Source organism: Corticium candelabrum, chromosome 16 (genome assembly GCF_963422355.1).
Source record: "Corticium candelabrum chromosome 16, ooCorCand1.1, whole genome shotgun sequence".
In the NCBI taxonomy this organism is placed as follows: domain Eukaryota; kingdom Metazoa; phylum Porifera; class Homoscleromorpha; order Homosclerophorida; family Plakinidae; genus Corticium; species Corticium candelabrum.
The window spans coordinates 6,055,595-6,077,519 of record NC_085100.1 but is presented as its reverse complement, the minus strand read 5'-3'; the positions used below and the strand labels follow the sequence as shown (position 1 = coordinate 6,077,519).

Genomic DNA, 21,925 nt, shown 5'->3' with positions numbered 1-21,925 from the left:
ATACAAAACCATTTAATGTCCAGTAAGATTGGTATCAAGTAGCTAGCTTAAAACAGTAGGGACGACTTGATGGCAAAACCAACACTCGACTAACGAGGCTCATGTCCAGGTTGTTCTTGCCAGAAGAAAGTATAATTGACACCAGTTTCCTCAAGTCTGCCTTCATTAGGAAGATGAGCATCACTGAGAGCAATAACATCTATGTCATATTGATGAAGATCTCTCGCCCGAATTATATATAGATAGCTGTTTTGCGTTCCATATTCTGTTGCAAGTCAAGAAGTGTGTAAACATTTCAATAAGCAACAGTGAGATTATGCATCATTTTCTTTCGACTGCAGAACTGGATGTCCAACCAGTCACAGCAAGCTGGTAGGAGATGAAGAGTTATGGCTTTCTTCAAGCCACTTTTTCTAGGCCTTTCCCCATTAGGGTGGGCAGTGCTCCTACTAATAGTGCTGCCCAGTCATACCAGCAGGATCGAGTGTGAGCTTTGCCCCCGGTTTAGCTCACAAATGACCATCTTACTGCTACTGCTCAAGTGCAGATTCGTGGCTAGTGACTCCCAATGCCATCCTACAGCTGCCACTGTCACCACTCCTCTATCACCGTGAGACTTTCAAAAGAAAATAGAACAAATCAGTAAGACAGGCACAGAGACAACGCAACAGAGACCTGCACCAGGAATATATTTAAGTGGCTCAGGGGTGCATTACCCAGAGCTACTCTCTCGTTCTGGTATACTATATGTTTACTGGGACCAATAAAGGCAACAAGCAGATAGCACAAGATGCAGTGACTTGCCAGAAGCGCCTATAGAGGACTGTGCAACTGCCAGTAAAGTATGTCACTATTTATAGCCTGCTGAAGTGCCTGATCTGCAGCTGAATCTAAAGAAATTCAGTCACCTACCAACCACAACAGACTTTGAAGTAACCTAGGTTTCAGACCTTACGAAACCGAGGTAGATTGGCTTTCAATGTCATTGAACTGTACTTTTCCTACAGCCAAGCTATATTGGCAAAGACATAATGAATGACGCCCTGCACTCGCCATGTCACAATGCCATCATTGAGCATTGTGAGCTTTTAATCAGGACTGGGGAGCCAGCCCTATGCACACTCTGCTAGCATCACCGTTGTTGGTCCTTGACTGCTTATTCGACAGGATAAGCCCTGCTTATATTGCAGCTAACCTTTATGTATATACTAGCTACATTGCTCGGCTTCGCCCGGTGCATTCAATTGTGAGTAATTACCACAAAAGTGTCTTGTCTAGAATTTTGGTACATTACAGTGAGATGTTCTAAGTAATTGAATATTGCAGAGAGTTGTAACTGTGATGGGTTTCGTCGACACTTTTCAGGCTTTCATCATTGGGGCGAAGAACTATGTCTCTTTTCCCGTGTTCTTCACCAAGCATTAGAACGCCAACTTTGTTGCATAATGGCGCATTGAATCTTCTTTCGTGCTCACCGGATGGTCGCTTATCGGCATCAACGATGACTTCATATTCCTGAGTGTGACGTGACGAAATGTCTACGGCCATTTCCAGCCTTCATGCTTAAGAGTTGGACTGATGAAGCATGTGTTGTAGTTGGTTGACAATGTCTGATCATATATGCCTTAATTGTATGACTGTTTGACGTAGAGAAGATTGGACTTTATTGTCATCGACGAAGGAAATTTGAGCAAATTTAGCAGTAAAATTTTCTGGAGGAGCAAGACTTCCGATAGAATGGCAAATTTGTCCCTGAACTTTGAAACAGAGATTCCAACCGGTGTGAGCTTTAATTTTATTGCATCCAAAGGATGTCATCTGAAAAGCTGAGTTATGGGCTCACGTGTTTGAGAGGAAATTCTGTGCTTCAACCAATTGTCCCAGAAGTTGATTGACCAATGTGGTAGGCAGTTTGGGTATGGCGGGTAACAAAAGTTTTCCACCATTGGAGCAGATGCCTGTTGGTTCCTTCTTCCATGTCAGTGCTTTGCAATGTTTGCACTGGATGTTCATTTTGCCAATGGTGTTAGGACTATAGGCTTCAGTGTAAGATATCTAATAGAAATGTTTAATAACGGCGACATGCAAGATAAAGGAGAACCTGTACACCAAAGGAGAACCTGTACACCAAAGGACTGTTTGTGGTATTGCTATAACTGTGGTCATATACATATATATATATATATATATATATATATATATATATATATATATATATATATATATATATATATATATCAAGCGCCGCGATGCTCTTTGCGAAGTGATTTACGACGCTCTTCTAACGGACAACAAACATATGAAAAGGGAACAATGCTATTCTGGATATGGCAACAGTCGTCCTGGTAATACATTTTATCCTGATTTTCTTCTGGGTCACCCCGGCTTCTTTGATGTTACAGTAGCCAACAACCTGCAGCCTTCATTCATTATTAAAGCTGCCAGTAACGCAGGAGCTACTGCAGAAGCTGCGGAAGCTTGCAAGACTTTCATCGTGCTGATAAGAGTTACAGCAGCTGGTGGTATCTTTTATCCACTTGCTATGGAAACTGTCGTTCTCTGGACACCATACAGTCTCAAGATTCTACACTTTATAGCATTGCGAATTCTGCAATGAGTTACATGACATTTTCATAGTCTTTAAACAACTTATTACAACAATTGCCTGTCAAATTATGGTCATATAATGCTAGATTTGTTTTACAACGTTTAAATTTAGAGATAGTGGATGTATGTACTTGGGACATGCATACTTAAGTTATTGGGGATGTTGGGATGGGAATGTTCATGTTTGTAATAATAAAAGGTGATAATATATATACTGTATATATGTATGTCTACTGGATTTTTATAAGGCTATGACCTTCTGGAGTGAAGATCCCAAAGATTCTCTTGGCAGTGTACATGTCAATTTAGCTTTCATGCTTGAATGGTAATCCCCTGTTTAATGTTTAGTCAGAAGTATTCAGGTTTAGAGACCATTATAAGATCAACAGAAAGTCTGATGGCATGCTGACAACTTACGTCCGAGCTGCCCTTAACACAATGCTACAATCTCACCTGAAGCTTGCTATTTTTAAAGCTGACATTGGTAAGATAGTCAAGGATTTTTGGACCTGATGTATGAAGAAAGATGACCAATTATCAAGGGAAGAGCGCAAACGACTACTTTGGTCTGAGGTGGAAGCTATGCGCAGATGACAAAAACTGAAATGACACTTCTCAAAGGGCAAGATGCCTCACAATTTAAGGACTCTTGTACAAGGTGCATTAGCAAAATGTACAGCTGTAAAGCGAAAGACAATGCCAGCTGAGCCTAGCTAGAATAACAACTTTAAGATGTAACTGCTAGGATTAAGGAACAACATTCAGCTTTTTAATCGTCAAGTGTGTGTGCAAATCTTGTCCAGAAGCACAAAGAGAGCAAACTCTTCTCAAACAACAGCTGCATCAACTTGAACTGTGGTTCGAGCCAAGGTCATGGCACTACAACATCAACTGCTGTCAATTCACCAACAACTTTCTTCATTAGAAAGTATGACCCAGCAAACTATATGCTTATACTGGCTTTACACTAGACGATTTGACTCGAACCAAACTGGCAATTTGGCATGATTGGTGGGGTGTTTAGACTATCTGGGGTAACTGGGCGTGGTGGTGCGTTTGGCATGCTTTGTGCAAGCACATGAAGAAGACGTTACTGTTTTACTTCTAATCTTATTTTGTCGATTCTGGTGCAAAACCTTTCTAAAAGATTCTTTGACATGTTAATCAAAGTATTCAAGGTTGCAAATATGGAACGAGAAATACGGGAATACGCAGAGGGAAATATACAATATGTATTGTTGCCTAGTAACACAAAGATATGTAACACGTGGTTAGGTTTAGCTTGATCCTGGCCTTATGGTTTAGCTCGGACTAATTTAGCACGGACTAAGTGCACTTAGCTCAAGCCAACATTGTTTACACTGGGCCAAATTAGCACGGGCCAGTTTGGCGTGAGTCAAATTGTCTAGTGTAAAACCGGTATTAGTTGAAATGAAGCAACTAGAGCTACATCAATTACGAAGCCATCTGTAAGTAGTTCAAATAGACTTTTGTTCAAGTAGTTTAGGGATCGGAAGAGAACAAGCTAGTACCAGTCTCTTTTTTTCTGACTTGAACAGACGTCCAGAAATGGCAGGGGTAGTGAAAAGACTGGCTTGAGTCTATTATTTATATGTCTCAATTAGATTTAATGGTTTTCTGTTGTTATAATCAAGAAATAACTCAATCTAGCACTTCAACATTTGATTAATTAATTTAACAATAATTGTACTATTGTTGTTTTGGTTTTGTAGTATCCTCAACTATTTACTGGAATATTGTCACCGTGGAAAGGCTTATTACTATATGGTCCACCAGGTTGGATTGGTGATAAAAGAATACCCTGATTTGTACATTTATGTTGTGGTTGCAGGAACTGGCAAGACATTACTCGCAAAAGCGGTGGCAACAGAATGTAATACGACATTTTTCAACATCTCAGCATCAACTATTGTGAGTAAATGGCGAGGAGATTCGGAAAAGCTTGTGAGAGTAGGAGATGATTTAACGTTTTAGTGCATTGTGTGTGCTTCTAGACATAAACATATATTTTCAGGTGCTATTTGAACTTGCACGTTTCCATGCTCCATCAACAATTTTTATAGATGAACTAGAGTCAATTATGTCTCAGAGAGGTTTCAGTGGAAGGTAAATACCCATTTGCACCACTTATTCTTTTCAGTTTTTAGTTTACTGCTGTGGTTTTTGGATTTAGTGGTGAACATGAAGGAAGCAGGAGAATGAAGACGGAGCTGCTGGTACAGATGGATGGGCTTGCAAAGAGTTCAGAAATGGTTTTTCTTCTTGCTGCTTCTAATTTGCCTTGGTACAGGGTCATAACTGTGGCATCAGATGTGTCTCTTTAAATAGTTTTCTTTTTGAGTGTTGTGTTTGTTTGCTTGCTTGTGTGTGTGTGTGCACGCGTGTGCACATGCAGGGTTCTAGCCAGGATTTTTGGAAGGTGTATTGGTATGGGCGTGGTGAGTCTGGCATATAGGCGTGGCATGTACGTGTTGTCTGTGCAATTTCTGATATAAAATTTCTGCTGGTTTTGGGGAGCAGTAAAGGATACCTTTTATAAATTTTTTTGCTTTTGATGTACTGACTGAAAGTCAGCCTCTACAAATGATTGAAATCACATCGAGGCAGACTGATAGGAGGGTATGGATTACATTCCTAATCGTTTCTCATTACTATTACTAGGCAACAAATCCAATTACAACACAATGGGTATGCAATTAGAGACTCATGATTGACAAGTCTTCACCTTCTGCCTCATTATCACTGTTGATAAATATTCCACTAGTATGAACAGAGACACTATCTATGCCTATAGTCAGTATGTTGGAGGCGTAGTGGTTATCTCTGAACGCGTAGCGGTCATCTCTGAATGCGTAGCGGGTATGTTGAGGCGTAGCGGGCAGGTCTGAAAGCGAAGCGGGCTGCTACGCCTTAGCATGCCTGGCTAGAGCCCTGGTGTGTGTGTGTGTCTACAACCCTGGTGTGTGTGTGTGAGTCATCATATAGAGTGTTTACATCCGGGACCTTGAAGGGCCACGAGTTTAAGTCACAGTGATGGCGAGCTATGGCATAATTTTCTTAAGCAAGAAACTAACACACATTTGGTTCTCTTAACTCAGGAGTATAAATGATTACCTGGTCATAGATTGGAGACCTAAGTGGCCACAACATAACACCAGCCACTGAGGTCCTGGTGAGACTTCAGGTGCTCACACCACTGCTGGCTTCACAAGTCAGTGCTCCTGCAAGTGCCTAGCTCAGCTCCAGGAGTTTGCTAGCGCATGCCCAGAGTTCTCTGAGTAGCGCACAGGGCCCAGCTGAACAACTGGGGCGTGACCTCTGAGAGGCAACTCCTGACATTTAGGTTAGGTTTTAGGTGTGTGTGTGTGTGTGTGTGTGTGTGTGTGTGTGTGTGTGTGTGTGTGTGTGTGTGTGTGTGTGTGTGTGTACGTGCATGTGTGTGTACTTCCGTGTGTGTGTGTGTGTGTGTGTGTGTGTGTGCACGTGCATGTGTGTGTACTTCCGTGTGTGTGTGTGTGTGTGTGTGTGTGTGTGTGTGTGTGTGTGTGTGTGTGTGTGTGTGTTCATGTGTGTACTTCCGTTTGTGTGCATGCATGTGTGTGTACACGTGCATGCATGTGCACAACTGTGTTTTTTGTTTTTGAGACATGATATTAGAGCCGTTGGTTGATAAAAATATTTTAGGGAATTAGATCACGCAATGCTTCGTCGACTTGAGAAGCGAATATTGGTTGATCTTCCTACCTGTGAAGTTCGCCAAGCAATGTTTCAACATCATCTACCACCAAAATTGCCAGGAGCATTGGAAATGCACACAAAACTTCAATATGATATTCTTGCTAAGGTGAACGTCTGATTTATATTCTGTAGTACTTGCTATATAACATAATGGGCTGTTCTTAGGCAACTGAAGGTTACTCTGGTTCAGACATACACTTGTTATGTAAAGAGGCTGCAATGCGTCCTCTTAGGAAAGTGTTTGATCGACTTGAAGGCCTCCAATCAGGTGAGAATGTGTGCATCATCAATATACTGTGGCTGACCAAAAGTGTACTATATAACCAGAAACCTCTACCTGCTGATCAAACTTACCCTTAATTCTGTCAACTGCTTGCATTATAGATGTACCTACTAGTTGGCATCTGAGTCTTCTAATCACTGCTGCTGTAATTTTTGGGCATTGAGTCCATGAGTATTTACAATGCTCATTGACATGCTCCATTGCTCTTGGTTGGTTTAAAACAGCACTTTGTGCTGGCAAGTCAAGAGGCTGGTTTGTTGCTGCCAAAACTTGGCTCTATGAAGAAGTGCATCGATGTGTTAGGAGATTTTTTGGTGATTTCTCTCAGCAACACACAGCAGATGTTTTCAAAAGAATTTGACAATATTTGTTTTTAGTTCACTTCATAGTAATGAGAGGGCCGACTCCATCACATGCTGTCCCATGACACTTAGTGACATCTCATTGTTTTTATGCGTGCCACACGAAGACTCAACAATCTCTAGTATCAGCTTTAATTTTTGACTCATTTGTTGTGTAAGCATGGCAGTCATTTTAATCAATGTTGTTTTCCTTTGTCTATTCTTTGCCTTTGCCCATTTCACAATTTTTGAAGCACAGCTCAAGTTAATAAAAAATAGGACAACAAGTGTAAAATTGATGCAAGTTATAAATTATGTATGAGCTCAAAGATGTGAAAACAGATTTTCTCTGTAAGAGTACATAAGAAGGATTTTTTACCCTTGGCTAGTCACTGTACGTGGTAGCATGCGAGGATGTGTCTATTAAAGAAAATCATAGTGCTGCACTTTGAGCATTATGTGATCAAAACAGCCATGCATTGATGTTGTGTAACAACCAAGGTGGTCTTTCTACATTATTGAATACTCTTCAGGTCAAGAATGGTGTGTTTGCATTGCAAGAAAAACTGAGTTACACAGAGAGTAGTGTCAGTCTTGTTGCAAATGTATGAAACTGTTGTTACATGCATGAAGTGTTTTATGTGAAGTAGGTTGATGGTAAACATTGTGTTTATGACGGTGGTGCATATATGTGTGAAGTGTATTATGTAGAGTAGTTGGAGGTAAACATTGGCTGAAGAAGCAGGTACATGTAGTCAGAAAAGTCAGGTGGCCCTGGTGGGAATTGAACTCAAGTCTCCCAAATTGTCCGCTAGCTATGCTATACCATATATCCTTCATTTCCTCTCTTTTGGAAATGTTGTTATTAGAAGTGCTCTATCTGCTCTTCTAGTAAATCTAAACCTTAAAAATGCGAGGTGTTTTGCCTTTTTGGTGACCAGAGTTTCCAGAATTTTTACCTAAAATTGAAGCGTAGTGTTACTGTCTTTGGTGGAGCCGATTTCTTTGCCTGTCTTGTATACGGTCCAGACTCCTTTTGCAAGCTGTGTTTCTCAAAAGAGCTGAAAAGATTTTGAACTGTCAATAGTGGTTGGTTGATTTAAATTACTCTCAAGTGCAATTACATCTCCTTAGAAACTGCTTAGGATTCTCCAAGCTAAACCTTATTATCGGAACCGTTTCAGGGTTTAAATTGAAAGAAGAATTGATGCTTTTTTGTAATCTATGGCACACTTAAAGATCTTATCCATGTCATTTGATCTTGCCTGGGAGAAAGCTACACTTCCCCTTTGTCTTGGTAGTCTTGGCCTTTGTCTCCTTCCCTGGTCTCCTTCAGCAGCATATGTTGGCGATTGAAATTCTTCTCGTTACTTAAATTGGCTAATACTCTGCTTGTCAACTCAATAACTATGCACATCCGGCTTCCAAGACTCTGGTCCTGGTTCCTCTACTAATGTTTTGTCTCAATTGGTAGTGGAGAATTACAACGTCATGCACGTCTAGCAAGTGTCCTCTTACCTTCTACTACTACTTCTTCACTTGATGTTACCCATTGTTTACTTCAGAAGGCTTTATAGATACTGCTTTGCCAGCAAACATCAGAGTAAACCTCCTTAGGATACATAACAGGCACGCTTTACTGCTGCTGCATTCCTTTACGCAGCGGCTTTGTTAAGGACATCTCAAAGTCTTGGCCTGGCTATGTCTTCTTGTGAATTTGTGACAGTGTTGCGTCTACGTCTGGGCATCCCAGTTTTTCCGTTTCCTCCATTTTCAATCAGATGCCAATGTTGTAATATCCTAGACAAATATGCTGATCATGCTCTGGTTGCAGTCCTCTCCATTATGATTGACTATGTGAGTCTATATTGAACTGGTGGCTTTTAGACAATTCTGGTGATATCAGAGAACAGAGATGTGCACCAAATTCCATGGATAGACCAGCCGGTTGACATCTACCATTCAGACTTTTGTTTGGTAAACCTACCTATTTTGACATCTCAGTGCGGAACTCGTTCACACCATTTCACATTATTCATCTCTCTGAGAAAACAGGTGCTGCTGCCGAAGACGGCAAATCCGAAGTGGATGAACATTGTAATATAAATGCGTCAGGATCTAAACGTTTGTTTTATCCGTTGGTGGTTGAATTGTATGGAGTTTGGTCTGCTCATAGCCTGGAAGTGTTAAAGACAATAGCCAAAAAGCTACCTTGACAACAGGCATTTTAATGAACTAGTCATATAGCAACCTTCACAAACAGTTGTCTTTTAAACTTCAGGCTAGAATAATTGATAGCTGTATACAGTATTTAAATTTGTCTGTTTTAGGTTTCGTTGCTTGTGTATAAATTATCCCTCCTTGGGACGGTTTTGTATTTAAAATGTATGTTATATATTTGTTCAGTTTGTGGCTTTTACTACTCTAAGCGTTGGAGTCTTTGCGACGATCACAGGGCTCTGGTAAGGCAAGATGCAGAGGAGCATAGGAGCATCAGTCTGTACAAAGGAACCTTTTTGGCTATGTGACTGGCTGCGCCGCCACATGGTGTCAGAATTCTCAAGCTATTATGGATTCAGTTTTATGAATGACCTTCCATTGTGTGGTATTTGGGCCATGATGAACGGAGTAGTAATTTGAAGCCTTCTGTCTTTTACAGTTTGATAGATGAGGTGGCTACTCTTAATGTCCACACTGTCTGTCACATTCCACGATCTTTTTGTTCCCTTTTTGCTAAAGTGTTGTCTACAGAATTCAATTCTGCTTGTTCTAGGGATTTATGGGGACATGCCGTCTTTCCTTTTGCCAAAGCTGTACTGTGTTCACCCCTTGTGGCGGCAAGAAAAAGAGTATGTCGTCAGCTCGATTTACTTTCCTGCCTGCTTGAGTGGCAGACAGGAGATCTGCTATCTTTGTGGAAAGCTGCCAGATCTGATGCTAGAAGTTATACTGAAGTCTGCATTGAAAGTCTTTGTCTTAAGCAAATATTAGACGAGGTCTATTTCATGCTAAAGAAGACCAATTCAGCAAGTCTGTCAAATGTTTGAGTTCACAAAGTTGTGCCTGTGCAGATGATTCTGATGCCCTGAATGACCTTTTATCTAGGCTTCTTTCTCATGTGCTTCCGGAGTTTCTGAAGACATTCCTCGGGCCTCGTGTCCAGGATTTTCAGGATTGCGAGCAGAACACTTGTTAGATGCTGTCTCTGGTACTGCTCCCAATGCACAAGAATTTCTAGTAAATTTAACTTGTTGGGTACGTGTATATCTATCAGGCTGCATGGATCCTTGAAATTGCTTCATTTTTGAATACTATACATTTGAAAGGACCCAGTTTTGGCCTTCTTGTTAATTGTGCAAGTGTGAAATCTTCTGCCCTCTGGAAATCAATCCATTCCTGAGTTCCCAATGGAAGTTCAACGTGTTGGTTACACCAAGGGAGGTGCTGAATTTCTAGGCTGTCCTATTTATAAATCAAATGAATTGTTCACTGCTACTTTTTCTAACACATTGCTAATGTGTTCTAGACTGCCAAAGTAAACTGGGTGACCTTGAAGATCCTGAAGTCAAATTACACCTGTTACGATCTTGTGTTTTGCTTTAGAAGATAAATCACTTACTTAGAATGACTCCACTGGATGTGACCTTCCCTGTTTTCCGTCGGTTTGACATGGGTGCGGCATTGCTTGAAGACTATCGTAAGAACTTCAGTTCCTGAACCAGTGTGGAAACAAGCTGCACTCTCTATTCGTCTGAGAGGGCTAGGCTTACGGGAAGCTATCAGTACTGCGACTGCTGCATTTATTGGAAGTTGCAATGCAGTCAGATGATTGTCAGCACAACTATTGAAGCATACATCCTTACAAGTTAACAACAGTTGTGCCCAGACAGTCTTGTCTTTTTCTAGGCCACTGCTCAACAATTTGGTATCCTGTTACCAGATCATAACAGTAGCTTTGACAGCTTGTTCACTTAAAGGCAATTACATGTTCTCCTCAATTCTGCATTATGATCATCACTCAAAAGATAGTTGCTGCCTTCTGCAACCATGCATGTCTTACACGCTATTTATGCTCAACACACTGGAGCGTGGCTATGGGCACTACCAAATCCTTTACTCGGCATTGCTATGCCTTTGAGAAAGTTTGTTGCAGCAGTACGTTTGTTTATTTTCAAACAGCAGAAGTCTTCTCTGGCAGAGGTGGCATCAATGAAAGAATGCATGGAGTGGATAGCTGCTTCTAAACCACCTTTAAGGCCAACACCTACTTGGCTGTAAGGCACAAAAACATCTGGAAGATGATCTTTGATGGAAGCACAACATATCCTACTTGCCAGAGGACGAAGAACATTTCCTACAGCAATTGGATAACCTCCTGTCTTTTTGTGAGAGCAGTGAGTGGACAGGATCAATCTTTCCAGCTAACACTTTGATATCAGACGAGTAAGATTGTCAAGACACAACTGAGTATCAGGTGTGCAAGTTCTTTTATGGCATCTAAAAGATGTTGAGCATGAAGCTGAGAATAGCCTGGGCTAGTTCCTCTAGGAAAACCTTCCAAAGCTGATAGAACTGCTTGGGAATCAACAGCTAGTGAAGATGGAATGTCATCTGACCATTGAGGCATGTGTGTGTGTGTGTGTGTGTGTGTGTGTGTGTGTGTGTGTGTGTGCGTGCGTGCGTGCGTGCGTGTGTGTGTTTACTATGCTAGCCCACCACTTGGGCAGAAACAGCAAATCTAAATGAACATATATCCACCCACTGATTGTTGAGACTAGATTTTGATTGTGGACAAGTCATAGTTTGCTGGTCATCAACAACAGTGCTAGAAGACTTGGCTTTCAAGGAAATATATCGATCAGCAAGGCTACCACTTACTTGCACGAACAGCTATCTGATATATATATATATATATATATATATATATATATATATATATATATATATATATATATTTATAATATATAAATTTTATTGAACAACTAATAGCATACAGGGAAGTCCCAACTTAAACATTATCTACTTCCGCAAGCATGCGGCTAGAAATCATTCTAGTGTTATACAACCATAATTTTACCGACAGTTGCTCTAGCAAGTTCTTTAAAGCTTTCCAGAAAGGAACAGCTAGCACAGCACAGACTTTAGAAGATATAGATTTTAAAGTTTCTAGGCTATCTGGTGACCATAAACCGAGCGTCTCCACCACCGCCTTTTGCATATGTCACTCTTGCATCGTGACAATCATCTTTGTCCATCTCAGCCGCTTCTGCCACTATTCCTGATGTTTCAGCAACTCGAGGGATGTATAATGATTGCAACGTGTTTCTTACTGTGATGTCAAAGTATCCAGGACGTCCATTCAAGAAATTTGGATGGAAAACATCACCTGGCCGGTATTTGGTTTCACCGGAGCTTCTCTGTTCTTTTACAACTTGTTTTGAATCAATAAGAAGCGATTGCCAAATAGTCTCACACAAAGCATTATGACGATTCAGATGATGTGGACCATGACCACATCTAACAAGGTGATCTCCATAAGGGTCAAGTGGCTGACCACACAAATATCTAATGCCGTTTGGTGGGAAAGGAAATATGGGCAGACCCAACCAGTATCTTGAGGCTACAACAAACTCATGGGGTGACATGGTGAGGCCAAGGTTACGGTTTGGAGTTGCCCACAACCATGCACCCGCATGAGGAGATGATATAGTCTTCAGTCGGGCTCTGTCTCTGAGACTCGCCAAATCTAGCAGGTTAGAAAAAGAAATGTCATCTAGATGACTTTGAATCTGGTGTTGTGTAGCTGTCGACAAATCCAAATATATATATATATATATATATATATATATATATATATATTATTGCTATCTGAAGGTAGATTCCACAAAGAAACCTGAACAATATCTACTAGTAACCTTGCAGGAGTCCGAAACTTGCAGGAGTCCGAAACTGCAGGAGTCCAAAAGCCGTAAGTCTCAACAACAAGCGGGTAAACCTCTTCTCCCACTGCCATCACTCTGACCCCATGATGAACATATTTCCTGGCTTCAGCATGTTCTGTTGTAGAGTAGCCAAGCAGAGATTAGTCACGTAAGATGGCGATGTAGATAAGCATTGCTTCAACTTTCCCGTTAAAACACAGACTCTTACAAATCTGCGAAGGTGACATGACTATGGGCTTCTGTATCATGGCCAACAGATGCATAGCCTACGATCGAGTACAGCTTGCATGAAATGCACCTGGGGCTGTTCTTGTTGATTCACAAACGCCCAACCCACCTAAACAAATGGGCAGTGTAGACTCTAACTGGTTCCAGGAAACTTCAGATATGGAAGAGTGAGTGATATAGATTCGAGAGTGTACCACATCCTAACATCAAATCGGCACAACTGCTTCTTGATGATGCCCGGTGGTTCTGTTAATTATGTTATTGAATTTACACAAAGAAAGGCAAGATCGTAACAAGAGAAGTAAGTTCACCTTGAGGATTTTCCAACTCTGCCAAATGGCTCTGATAGTCAAGGAGTTTGTTAACCCGCTTGGAAACTGCTTGGTTGAAGAAGTTTTCTGAACCACATACAGGAGAACCCAGAAACTCAGTGCCAGCATTAGCCAAATCAATGCATTGAGCATCTGGTGGAAATTCAGAGAATGTCTGGTTTCCTAATGGCTAGAAAACTTTACTTTTAGACATGTTTTAGCCGAAATGTGGATCTACTGATGGATTGATTTTCAGAAGAGATAAAATAGTAGACCATTTGGCAATAGAGGACCCATCATCCAAAAACCATAACTGTAATTTGATACCTGGCGAGTGTCCCAGTTCATCCAATAACTCCATCACAACAAGGGAAAACAGAAGCGGACCTAATGGATTACCTTGCACCAGCTGATTATTCGAGGCGATGTTTACCAAATCGAAACTCACCATTGGTGTGGTATCACCACGGGACGCAAGCATATAACTCTGGAAGTTTTCTTTGTAGTCGATGGAGGAAAGAATCTTGCCTGCAGTTGTTAAAGGCGCTTGACATGTCTATCTTCAAGCAGCACAGCTCTGGATCATTGCCAAAACTATTGATGACATCGCTGATGGTGTGAATGAACTGCTGCCTCTAATTCCCCTGAAGCTTCTATCCCTACTTGTTGATAGGGAAGGAAGATGTCAGGCAGCTTTGAATGGACAGCAGCACAGCAAATGCGACTGATAAGGCTCCTTAGGGTCTCACCAACTGCAATTGTTCTGATGCCTTGATCCTTGTTTTTTGCACAATGCTGTTAAAGGCTCTCCAGCAAGCCAGGGAGCTATACACAGCTATCCAATTCTCAGACAGAGCCTGGCTAATCCATCATGTCAAATATTTCAAACACTCATCAGCAGAAGTAGATAATTACATCTACAAGATGTTGTGACAGTGGGTTTAATAATCTGGACTGGATATATATCTACATTTTAAATTTTTAAACTTGTTTATTTGTTTATATACAACACCTCCCCAACACTAAATGTCAAGTAAGGTGAAACTGACTATTTTTTATTGAACAACTATTTACTCACGTACAGGATACAGTAAAGTCTCAACTCAAAACGTCATTCATTTCTGCAAGCATGCGGCTAAAAATCATTCTAGCGTTTTTGGTGGCTTCAGAGCTGTGATTGTACAACCGCTGGCTAGCGATTTCATAATGTAAGCTCGAGAAGACCAAGAAATTGCCAAAGAATGCAAGGTTTTGTGTGGTGATAACATTAGATACGATATATTGCTACGTTGTTTCAATAGCAGTTTGTTGTCTTATAAATTTGAGAATGAGCAAGTATAGGCTACAAGAGGCTAAACAACATGGCCACCTGTAGCATAGATAGACATATGTGTTAAAGATTCCAGAATAATTATTTATGCCCACCAAGGCAAGTCATGCATGGTTATATGCATTTATTTAATTTTCCAAATCCATCAGAACATAATAGGCTGAGGCTCAATTTTGCAGTGAACATTGTAACTAGCTACCAGTTTGCACAAGATCTAGTTAAAGCTAATTGAAATTTGTGCATGGAGCTCAAAAATTGGAATTATTGGACACACCTATGGGTAACTATAAGTAGAGTCTTCAGGCAAATCATAAACTTGCTTGAATATTTTACATTTGGCTAATTTGGCCATCACTAAAAGGCTAGACAGCTTATATGGAACCTTCGAATGAGAAATAGCAGTTTGATTTCTTTGTTAATTAAGTAGGTGTTGTATTTTCAAAGCTCAGAAAGTAATATACAGGTAGCTTGTTTGTAACAGACTTTGCAGTAATTCTAAAAGGGCACTGTTATAATTATACTTGTTTCTTTCTGGTGTATGAAACCTTGCTACGCTACTGTTGCATGGTTCAGTTAGCAACAGATAGCAGCTTGCAACAGTATGGACAACTGACGCTTGTAAAACTTAGATGACTTAATTAATGAATAGGTTCAAGCCGCCTTGTCGCTGCTGGTGCAATTATATTGTCTTAGTCAGTGAACACTGTTAGTATTGCAATTCAATGCTTTACCTACGCTTTCTTGTTGACAGTCATTATGATCATTCAATTTGCATTACTATTTTATCTACTTTGACGTCATTAAAATTACAAAATTAATTATGAAGTCATCATGGCCAGTTGGCAAACATTTCTGGCTAGAACACTGAACCACGTACAGTACATGCAAGCTCTGGTAGGCGGCATGTCATGTGGTAGGTGGTAGTTACAGTCAATGTTGTTATTTAGTGTGATTGTTTGGTGGTTGATTATAAAATGAGTTGTTTTTGACTTTCAGTGGACGATGCTGATATCACTGATTACCTTAAGGTTGACCCAGTCTTACAAGAGGATGTAGAGGCAGCATTGGTTCATACCAAACCATCTGCACAACGTCTGAAGCACAAGTACATCGAATGGCAACGTGATTATGAGTCTGTTTAATCAATAATCAATTTGATAGCATTCTGTATTATATAAGAACTGGCCTTCATGCGTACAAATACTTTTAAGATATATTATGATGTCAAGAAAATGTTGTAGTTGCAGTGCAAGACAGTGTTTTATTTTTATGTTAATTGTTTCAACTGTAAGTACATGTAGCAAGTATTTCAGCAAAATATACCTGTATGAGATTGATTAACAATACATAAACTTCCGTCAAGCGTTGTTTCAAATGGGTATTTGAGAGTAGCTTCTAGAGTTGAGATGAAATTGATTGAAACGTTTAATTGCTATCGTCTACTAGACTAGACAGTAGATTTATCTAGTAGAGATCCCAAGTTACTGTAGACATGTTACCCACAATGGTCCGTACAGTTATTCACAGCGGCGAAGCCAGGGAAATTTTCAGGGTTCAAAATTAATATTAATTGTTATCAACTTGCACGCTGCTGTCCAGAGATGTTACAAACAGGCTTAGGAACATTTTGAAAAAATGAGAAAGATGTTGGGTTGCCATACAAAAAAAGAGAGATCGAAACAAGACATGTAAGGGTGTCCTGTGACATCTTTCGTATACAGACTGACTGAGCAATACATCATCTCTATCCAGTTCTCCGCATGGGCAGATTAAATTTATTATTGTTTTACCCTTGTATGAATTAGACCTCATTCTCAGAATTAGACCTCATTCTCAGAATTAGCAGCGCCACAATTCGCATGAAGTTAATTAATTTAACGTTTTATGGAAATTTACGTTGTTGCATGAGTATCCCGTTCGGACAATTTATAAGTATATCTCGTTCACATGCATTTTTCTCAAGAATTAATTAGCAGCCGGACAGAATTAACATGAAGAATTATGTTCAGAGTTATATCCCGTTTAATGATATTCCGTTCTGAGATCGAGTATCTCAAAGTAGAATATGCCGTTACAGATCCGCCCGGGCTGATTGCATAATTTATTCCCAGATTAGAATTTAAAGACCCGGATATATGCAAAATATCTTACGTTCCAATAACTCACTTTTGCTCTAGACGCCGAAACAAACTCGCCCGCCCATGCATAGTTCTATACATTGAAAAAAGTTACCCCGTTTTCGAGATTTCTAGCTAGTCTCAACTCCTAGGTTTGCAGTGACGTTGATGGGGATGCTGTAGTCTAGATAGACTAGACTGGCTACCGGGCAAAATCCCGTATGTTAGTGTGAAATGGCGACTGTTCAGATCAGGCTGAAGAAGGCGAACAAGGTATATCGGGAAGGCGATATGTTGAAGGGAGTGGTTGCTATCACTAGTAAAGGCGACTTGCAACATCAAGGAATCACGTTATTTGTGGAAGGCTCCGTTAGTCTCCAACTCAGTGCGAAGAGCGTAGGGCTTTTCGAAGCGTTTTACAATTCGTTGAAGCCAATCCAACTGCTAGACAGCAGTCTTGAATTAGTGAAGCCTGGAAAGATACCAGGAGGGACAGAAATTCCGTTCGAGTTTCCTCTAAAGCCGAAGCAAGGCAAATCTTTGTATGAAACATACCATGGGGTATTTGTCAACATTCAGTATCTTGTGCGATGCGAAGTTCGGCGCTCATTGCTGGCGAAAGATTTAGTGAAACAGCAAGAGTTTATTGTTCAGTACAAAGATCCGTCACTGTCTCAGGGATTGGAAAGAAAAGTAGTGGAATTTCGTGTGTCTCCGGAATCTCTAGATAATGTGAAGGAGAGAGAAAGTGTTCCTAGATTTCTGGTGACTGGTCACTTAGATTCAGCGTCCTGCGTTATCACAGAGCCATTGACAGGTGAATTGATAGTTGAACATTCTGCTATACCCATTAAATCTATTGAACTACAACTAATTCGAGTTGAAACATGTGGGTGTGCTGAGGGCTATGCTAAGGATGCCACTGAGATACAGAACATACAAATTGCAGAAGGAGATGTCTGTCGAGGTCTTCCTATTCCTATTCACATGATATTCCCCAGGTTGTTTACCTGTCCTACTCTTGCAACAAACAACTTCAAAGTGGAATTTGAAGTCAACACTGTGATTGTGCTGCAAGACGACCATCTCATCACCGAGAATTTTCCAATTAAGCTGACTCGTTTTTAGACCTAACGGAATTTGTGGAGTATTTAGTATAATTAGATACTGTTAGTGGGCGGTACATTAGCTAAGCAAATTGTTATCAATCAGCCATACGTAGTCTTCTGTTCTGTTTGATCTGTAGTTGTAGTAGTCTGAGTGTACAAAGTGCTAATATGTCTGCGAAGTAAGTCACTCCGGTTTGCATTTGTTGCTCATAGTGTATGCGTCTAATGATCTAGCTTAATTACGTAGGGGAGACGTTGCAAGTTCCCAAGTGTCGGACGTGTATGCGTATGTAGAGGATTCTGACGAAGAAGACATGGTTTTAGACCCCAACCCCAATCCACCTCCGAAAGGGTACGCAAAGATACGCTAGTCGTGATAACGTTGCTTGTGTGTTCTGACGCACCGAATAACATACAGACTTGGACAAAATTATAGGGACACCTGGCATTTTTGTGTCTAGTCTAACTTTGGCACTGAATTTTCTCTAGCAAAACCAAATGTTTTTCGAATTTCTTTTTTCATGGATTGCGCCATTGTTAGTATGTAACATAGCTTGAGTTCAAGACTGCAGCTTTTACTTGCTACCTACTGCGCATCTAGTTTGCTTTGAAGAAGGAAGACGGCCATTCCTACTTTTCTTGTCTTTGTACACGTTTATCGCTCTTGGATGCTCATTCTTGGCATACAATCTAAGAATGCTCTGTAGTAGAGAGTGAAAGCAATTTTGTGAGTCCTCTTATCAACATTATGAAAAAAGGCGAATCATCTGTTTTTGAGCATTGATTTCGGGCATGTCATCACAATTTGAATTGTTTTGCCATTTTAATCAATAAACAAACTTCAACGTATTCAAAAATCATGCGACACTAATTAATTACAAAAAATTCCTGCTAAGACAAAAACTAATAAAGTTATAGCAACAAAAGAACATTGACATGCCACTTCCGGTCCACGTTTTACGTAACAAAATCTCAAACTGCTACCGCCAAAATATCAGCTGGACTAAAACCGTTGCCCTTGAGACTGCCAAACTTAGGCGATAAGTTAGCCTGAACGTTCAGCTGCACGCAGTTGCAGAGTCTTGTTCCGTGCGATATTTCACGAGTTGCAACGATGACTCGAGGCAAACAGTTGAGTCCAAAAACGCGAGGGAAAATTGAAGCCCTTCACTCGGTTGGCCATTCTGTGCGTCAGATCGCAGCTCTTGTCCGCCGCTCCAGGAATTCGGTTCATCAGTGCCTGCAACGGCTTTCCCATGGCAGCAGCGATTATGAAAAACAACCTGGACGTGGGAAGGCAATGACAATCCGGGAAGATCATCGACTGAAGAGAATGGCACTGCAGAACCGCAGAGCACCATCACGACTGCTCTCGTATCAGCTGGCTGATGAAACCGGCAAGCAGGTATCAAGTAGAACAGTCCGTCGTCGTCTCAGTGATACAGGAGTGAACGCTCGGAGGCCTAGGAAAAAACCACTGCTAACAGAAAACCATTGGCGTTTGCGACTGGGATGGGCAACCACTCACACACAATGGACTTTGGATGACTGGAAATCTGTTCTTTTTACAGATGAGTCAAAAGTCAGCATAGGATACGATGGTGCTCTGTACGTTTGGTGTCGCAAAGGTGAGGAATTTCTCCCTGAATGTTGTGACCGTACGGTCCAGCACGCGGCTAGTGTGATGGTGTGGGGATCGATGTGTTGGCATGGTTTGGGGTCTCTGGTGAAACTGGAAGGTCGTTTGGACAGCACGGCGTACCAACAGGTTCTGGAGAAGCACATGCTTACAGATGCAGCGGCACTGATAGGAGACGACTTTGTCTTCCAGCAGGACAACGCGCCAATCCACACGTCTCAGTCAACAAGACAATGGCTACGCCAGCATGACGTCACACTGTTGGACTGGCCAGCAAAATCGCCTGATGCGAATCCAATCGAGAACTTGTGGCATGAACTCAAAACTGCTGCCAACCGTCGCGAACCGAGAACTGCAGCTGAGCTCTGGAATGCTCTACAAGAGGCGTAGCAGCAGATTCCAGCCGCGCGTGTCCGGAACTTGGCAGAAAGTGTTCCGCGACGTCTGGACGCAATCAGGAGGGCGAGAGGCGGGAACACTCGGTACTGAGGAACTGGTGAAGGGCTTCAATTTTCCTTTACGTTATTATAACGGGCTTTTTAAAAAGCCACTAAACAAAATCAGAGAGAGTCTAACTTACGACGCTTACACAATCATGACGTCATACACTTTTAGGTCTTGTTTTCCACAATGCGAAACGTGAAGAAAACAATTTAGGGTCTACAGTATTCTCAAGAAACCTAACAATCAACGCGGTAACTATTAAGCTCTTAACAATATTGATAGTTGGTAAATTGTGACCTAATTATTGTGTTACTACATACCCACAGCGGGGTGTCCCTATAATTTTGTCCAAGTCTGTATTACATGACTGTAAAAAATTTCTTAGTAAAATTTTAGTATTATTACATACGAAATCGTATAAAGCATGCATGTGCAATTATTAGGCGTTTGGCAACATACTGACACTTTTGTTTACTCTTCAATCAATACTACTGTACCCCGCCCCTAAAAAAGCTAAACATAACGTTCTTCTCTTCTGAAGTTTTATTGAAAACTTGTGAAATGAACAGTTCTCGTAATTGTTTATCACATGTTTGGAATTTGTTGACTTTATTTGGAAATATCTATACTGTATAAGATTTGATGAAAAATTGCTGTGTTAGTGCAAAGAACGTATCCTGTGTGACTCCACTTGCTTCATGGCGATAGCTTCACGACCTCGATTTCATTCTTATGTTTAATCTTCCTGTTAGACAGAGTAGGCACAACAAACGGTGAGCAGGGCTTAGCATCTTGTTGCCATATCACCTGTTGCCTGATCACGTGGGTGATGACGTCAACATACCCTGGTGGCCAAATTAATTGCAGATTTTATATTGTCTCACTGAAAAATCCGCCAATCCGCCAAAATAAATTTTTTGCTAATATTTTGATTATGTTATATACGGTAGTAGAAGTTGCTTATGTTTCCACAACTGCTAAGTTAAATTAAAGTTTCTGTATACGGTCAACAGTGAGTAACTAGGGAAGAGATTGTCCATTTGTATCTAAAGTACAGTGCAGTACATCCAACCACCTAACAGTCTTTAGGAATTGTTTACATTTTTTACTGCAATCAACATTGATTAGTATGAAAGGATTTTCTCTGTCTGTTTGTATGGAAATTAAGTATTGTGCAGTACGTCAAACAAGGTGATGGTCTTAGGGATTTTTTGACTAAGACTTGAAATTGTATACTTAAGTCTGTTAGCTGTCATTCGAATTCAAACAAGTGTAACCATATGTTTACAGACCAACAAGGTGATGGTCTTAGTGATGTTTTGACTAAGACTTGAAATTGTATACTTAAGTCTGTTAGCTGTCATTCGAATTCAAACAAGTGTAACCATATGTTTACAGACATGTTGATGAACAAACAAGTGTAACCATATGTTTACAGACATGTGTGATGAACCTGTATAGATGGTGATTATCTCAAATAGAAAGTTGTGTTTGTGAACCTTTGGTCATGCAGTTTATGCATCTGGTTGAGAATTTTGATCATAGATTAGGATCATTTCAAGTGCTAAAAGCCTATGAAGTATGTTGATGCAGTAAAACTGATTAACTGATTTGTAGTACTTGTGCAAATTAATGATTCTTGACATTCAATAAAACTAGAATGGTTTTTGGTAATGGTGTGGAAAGTCAACAGTAATTTTATTGTTTACTTAGTGTTGGAGGACAGCAAAATTCTTGCAGACTTGACAATTTTATCAAATTGATTATCTACTCCTTGAATATGAGTATAGTTATTTATTGAACTCTGTTTTGTTA

At 40.6% G+C, this 21,925-nt stretch overlaps 2 protein-coding genes across 3 annotated transcripts; both read left to right on the top strand.

Moving 5' to 3' along the window:
- Positions 1-2,858: 2,858 nt before the first annotated feature.
- Positions 2,859-16,155, top strand: LOC134191803 (katanin p60 ATPase-containing subunit A-like 2). Its single transcript, XM_062660426.1, has 9 exons — positions 2,859-2,900; positions 2,956-3,099; positions 4,341-4,404; positions 4,460-4,578; positions 4,643-4,734; positions 4,802-4,912; positions 6,313-6,472; positions 6,532-6,634; positions 15,798-16,155. Exons 1-9 carry the CDS (start codon positions 2,859-2,861, stop codon positions 15,941-15,943), a joined length of 981 nt encoding a protein of 326 aa, XP_062516410.1. The 3' UTR covers positions 15,944-16,155.
- A 992-nt stretch (positions 16,156-17,147) lies between these two features.
- LOC134192035 (vacuolar protein sorting-associated protein 26C-like) lies at positions 17,148-18,381 on the top strand. Of its 2 annotated transcripts, XR_009971879.1 has the most exons (2): positions 17,148-18,206; positions 18,275-18,381. XR_009971879.1 is itself a non-coding variant. In XM_062660705.1 (1 exon), the coding sequence occupies exon 1, from the start codon at positions 17,153-17,155 to the stop codon at positions 18,044-18,046; it is 894 nt and encodes a 297-aa protein (XP_062516689.1). In that variant the 5' UTR covers positions 17,148-17,152; the 3' UTR covers positions 18,047-18,210. The 2 variants fall into 2 exon arrangements, 1 of the variants encoding a protein (XP_062516689.1); XM_062660705.1 differs by lacking the exon at positions 18,275-18,381 and having other exon boundaries at positions 17,148-18,210.
- The last annotated feature ends 3,544 nt before the right edge of the window (positions 18,382-21,925 follow it).

Excerpts from the sequence above, each read along its gene's own strand:
- LOC134192035 (XM_062660705.1), top strand. The coding sequence starts at position 17,153 with ATGGCGACTGTTCAGATCAGGCTGAAGAAGGCGAACAAGGTATATCGG.
- LOC134191803 (XM_062660426.1), top strand. The coding sequence starts at position 2,859 with ATGACCTTCTGGAGTGAAGATCCCAAAGATTCTCTTGGCAGT. Across the intron at positions 2,901-2,955 it reads CCAAAGATTCTCTTGGCAGT|TCAGAAGTATTCAGGTTTAG; the intron begins GTACATGTCAAT and ends TTTAATGTTTAG. Across the intron at positions 4,735-4,801 it reads CAGAGAGGTTTCAGTGGAAG|TGGTGAACATGAAGGAAGCA; the intron begins GTAAATACCCAT and ends TTTTGGATTTAG.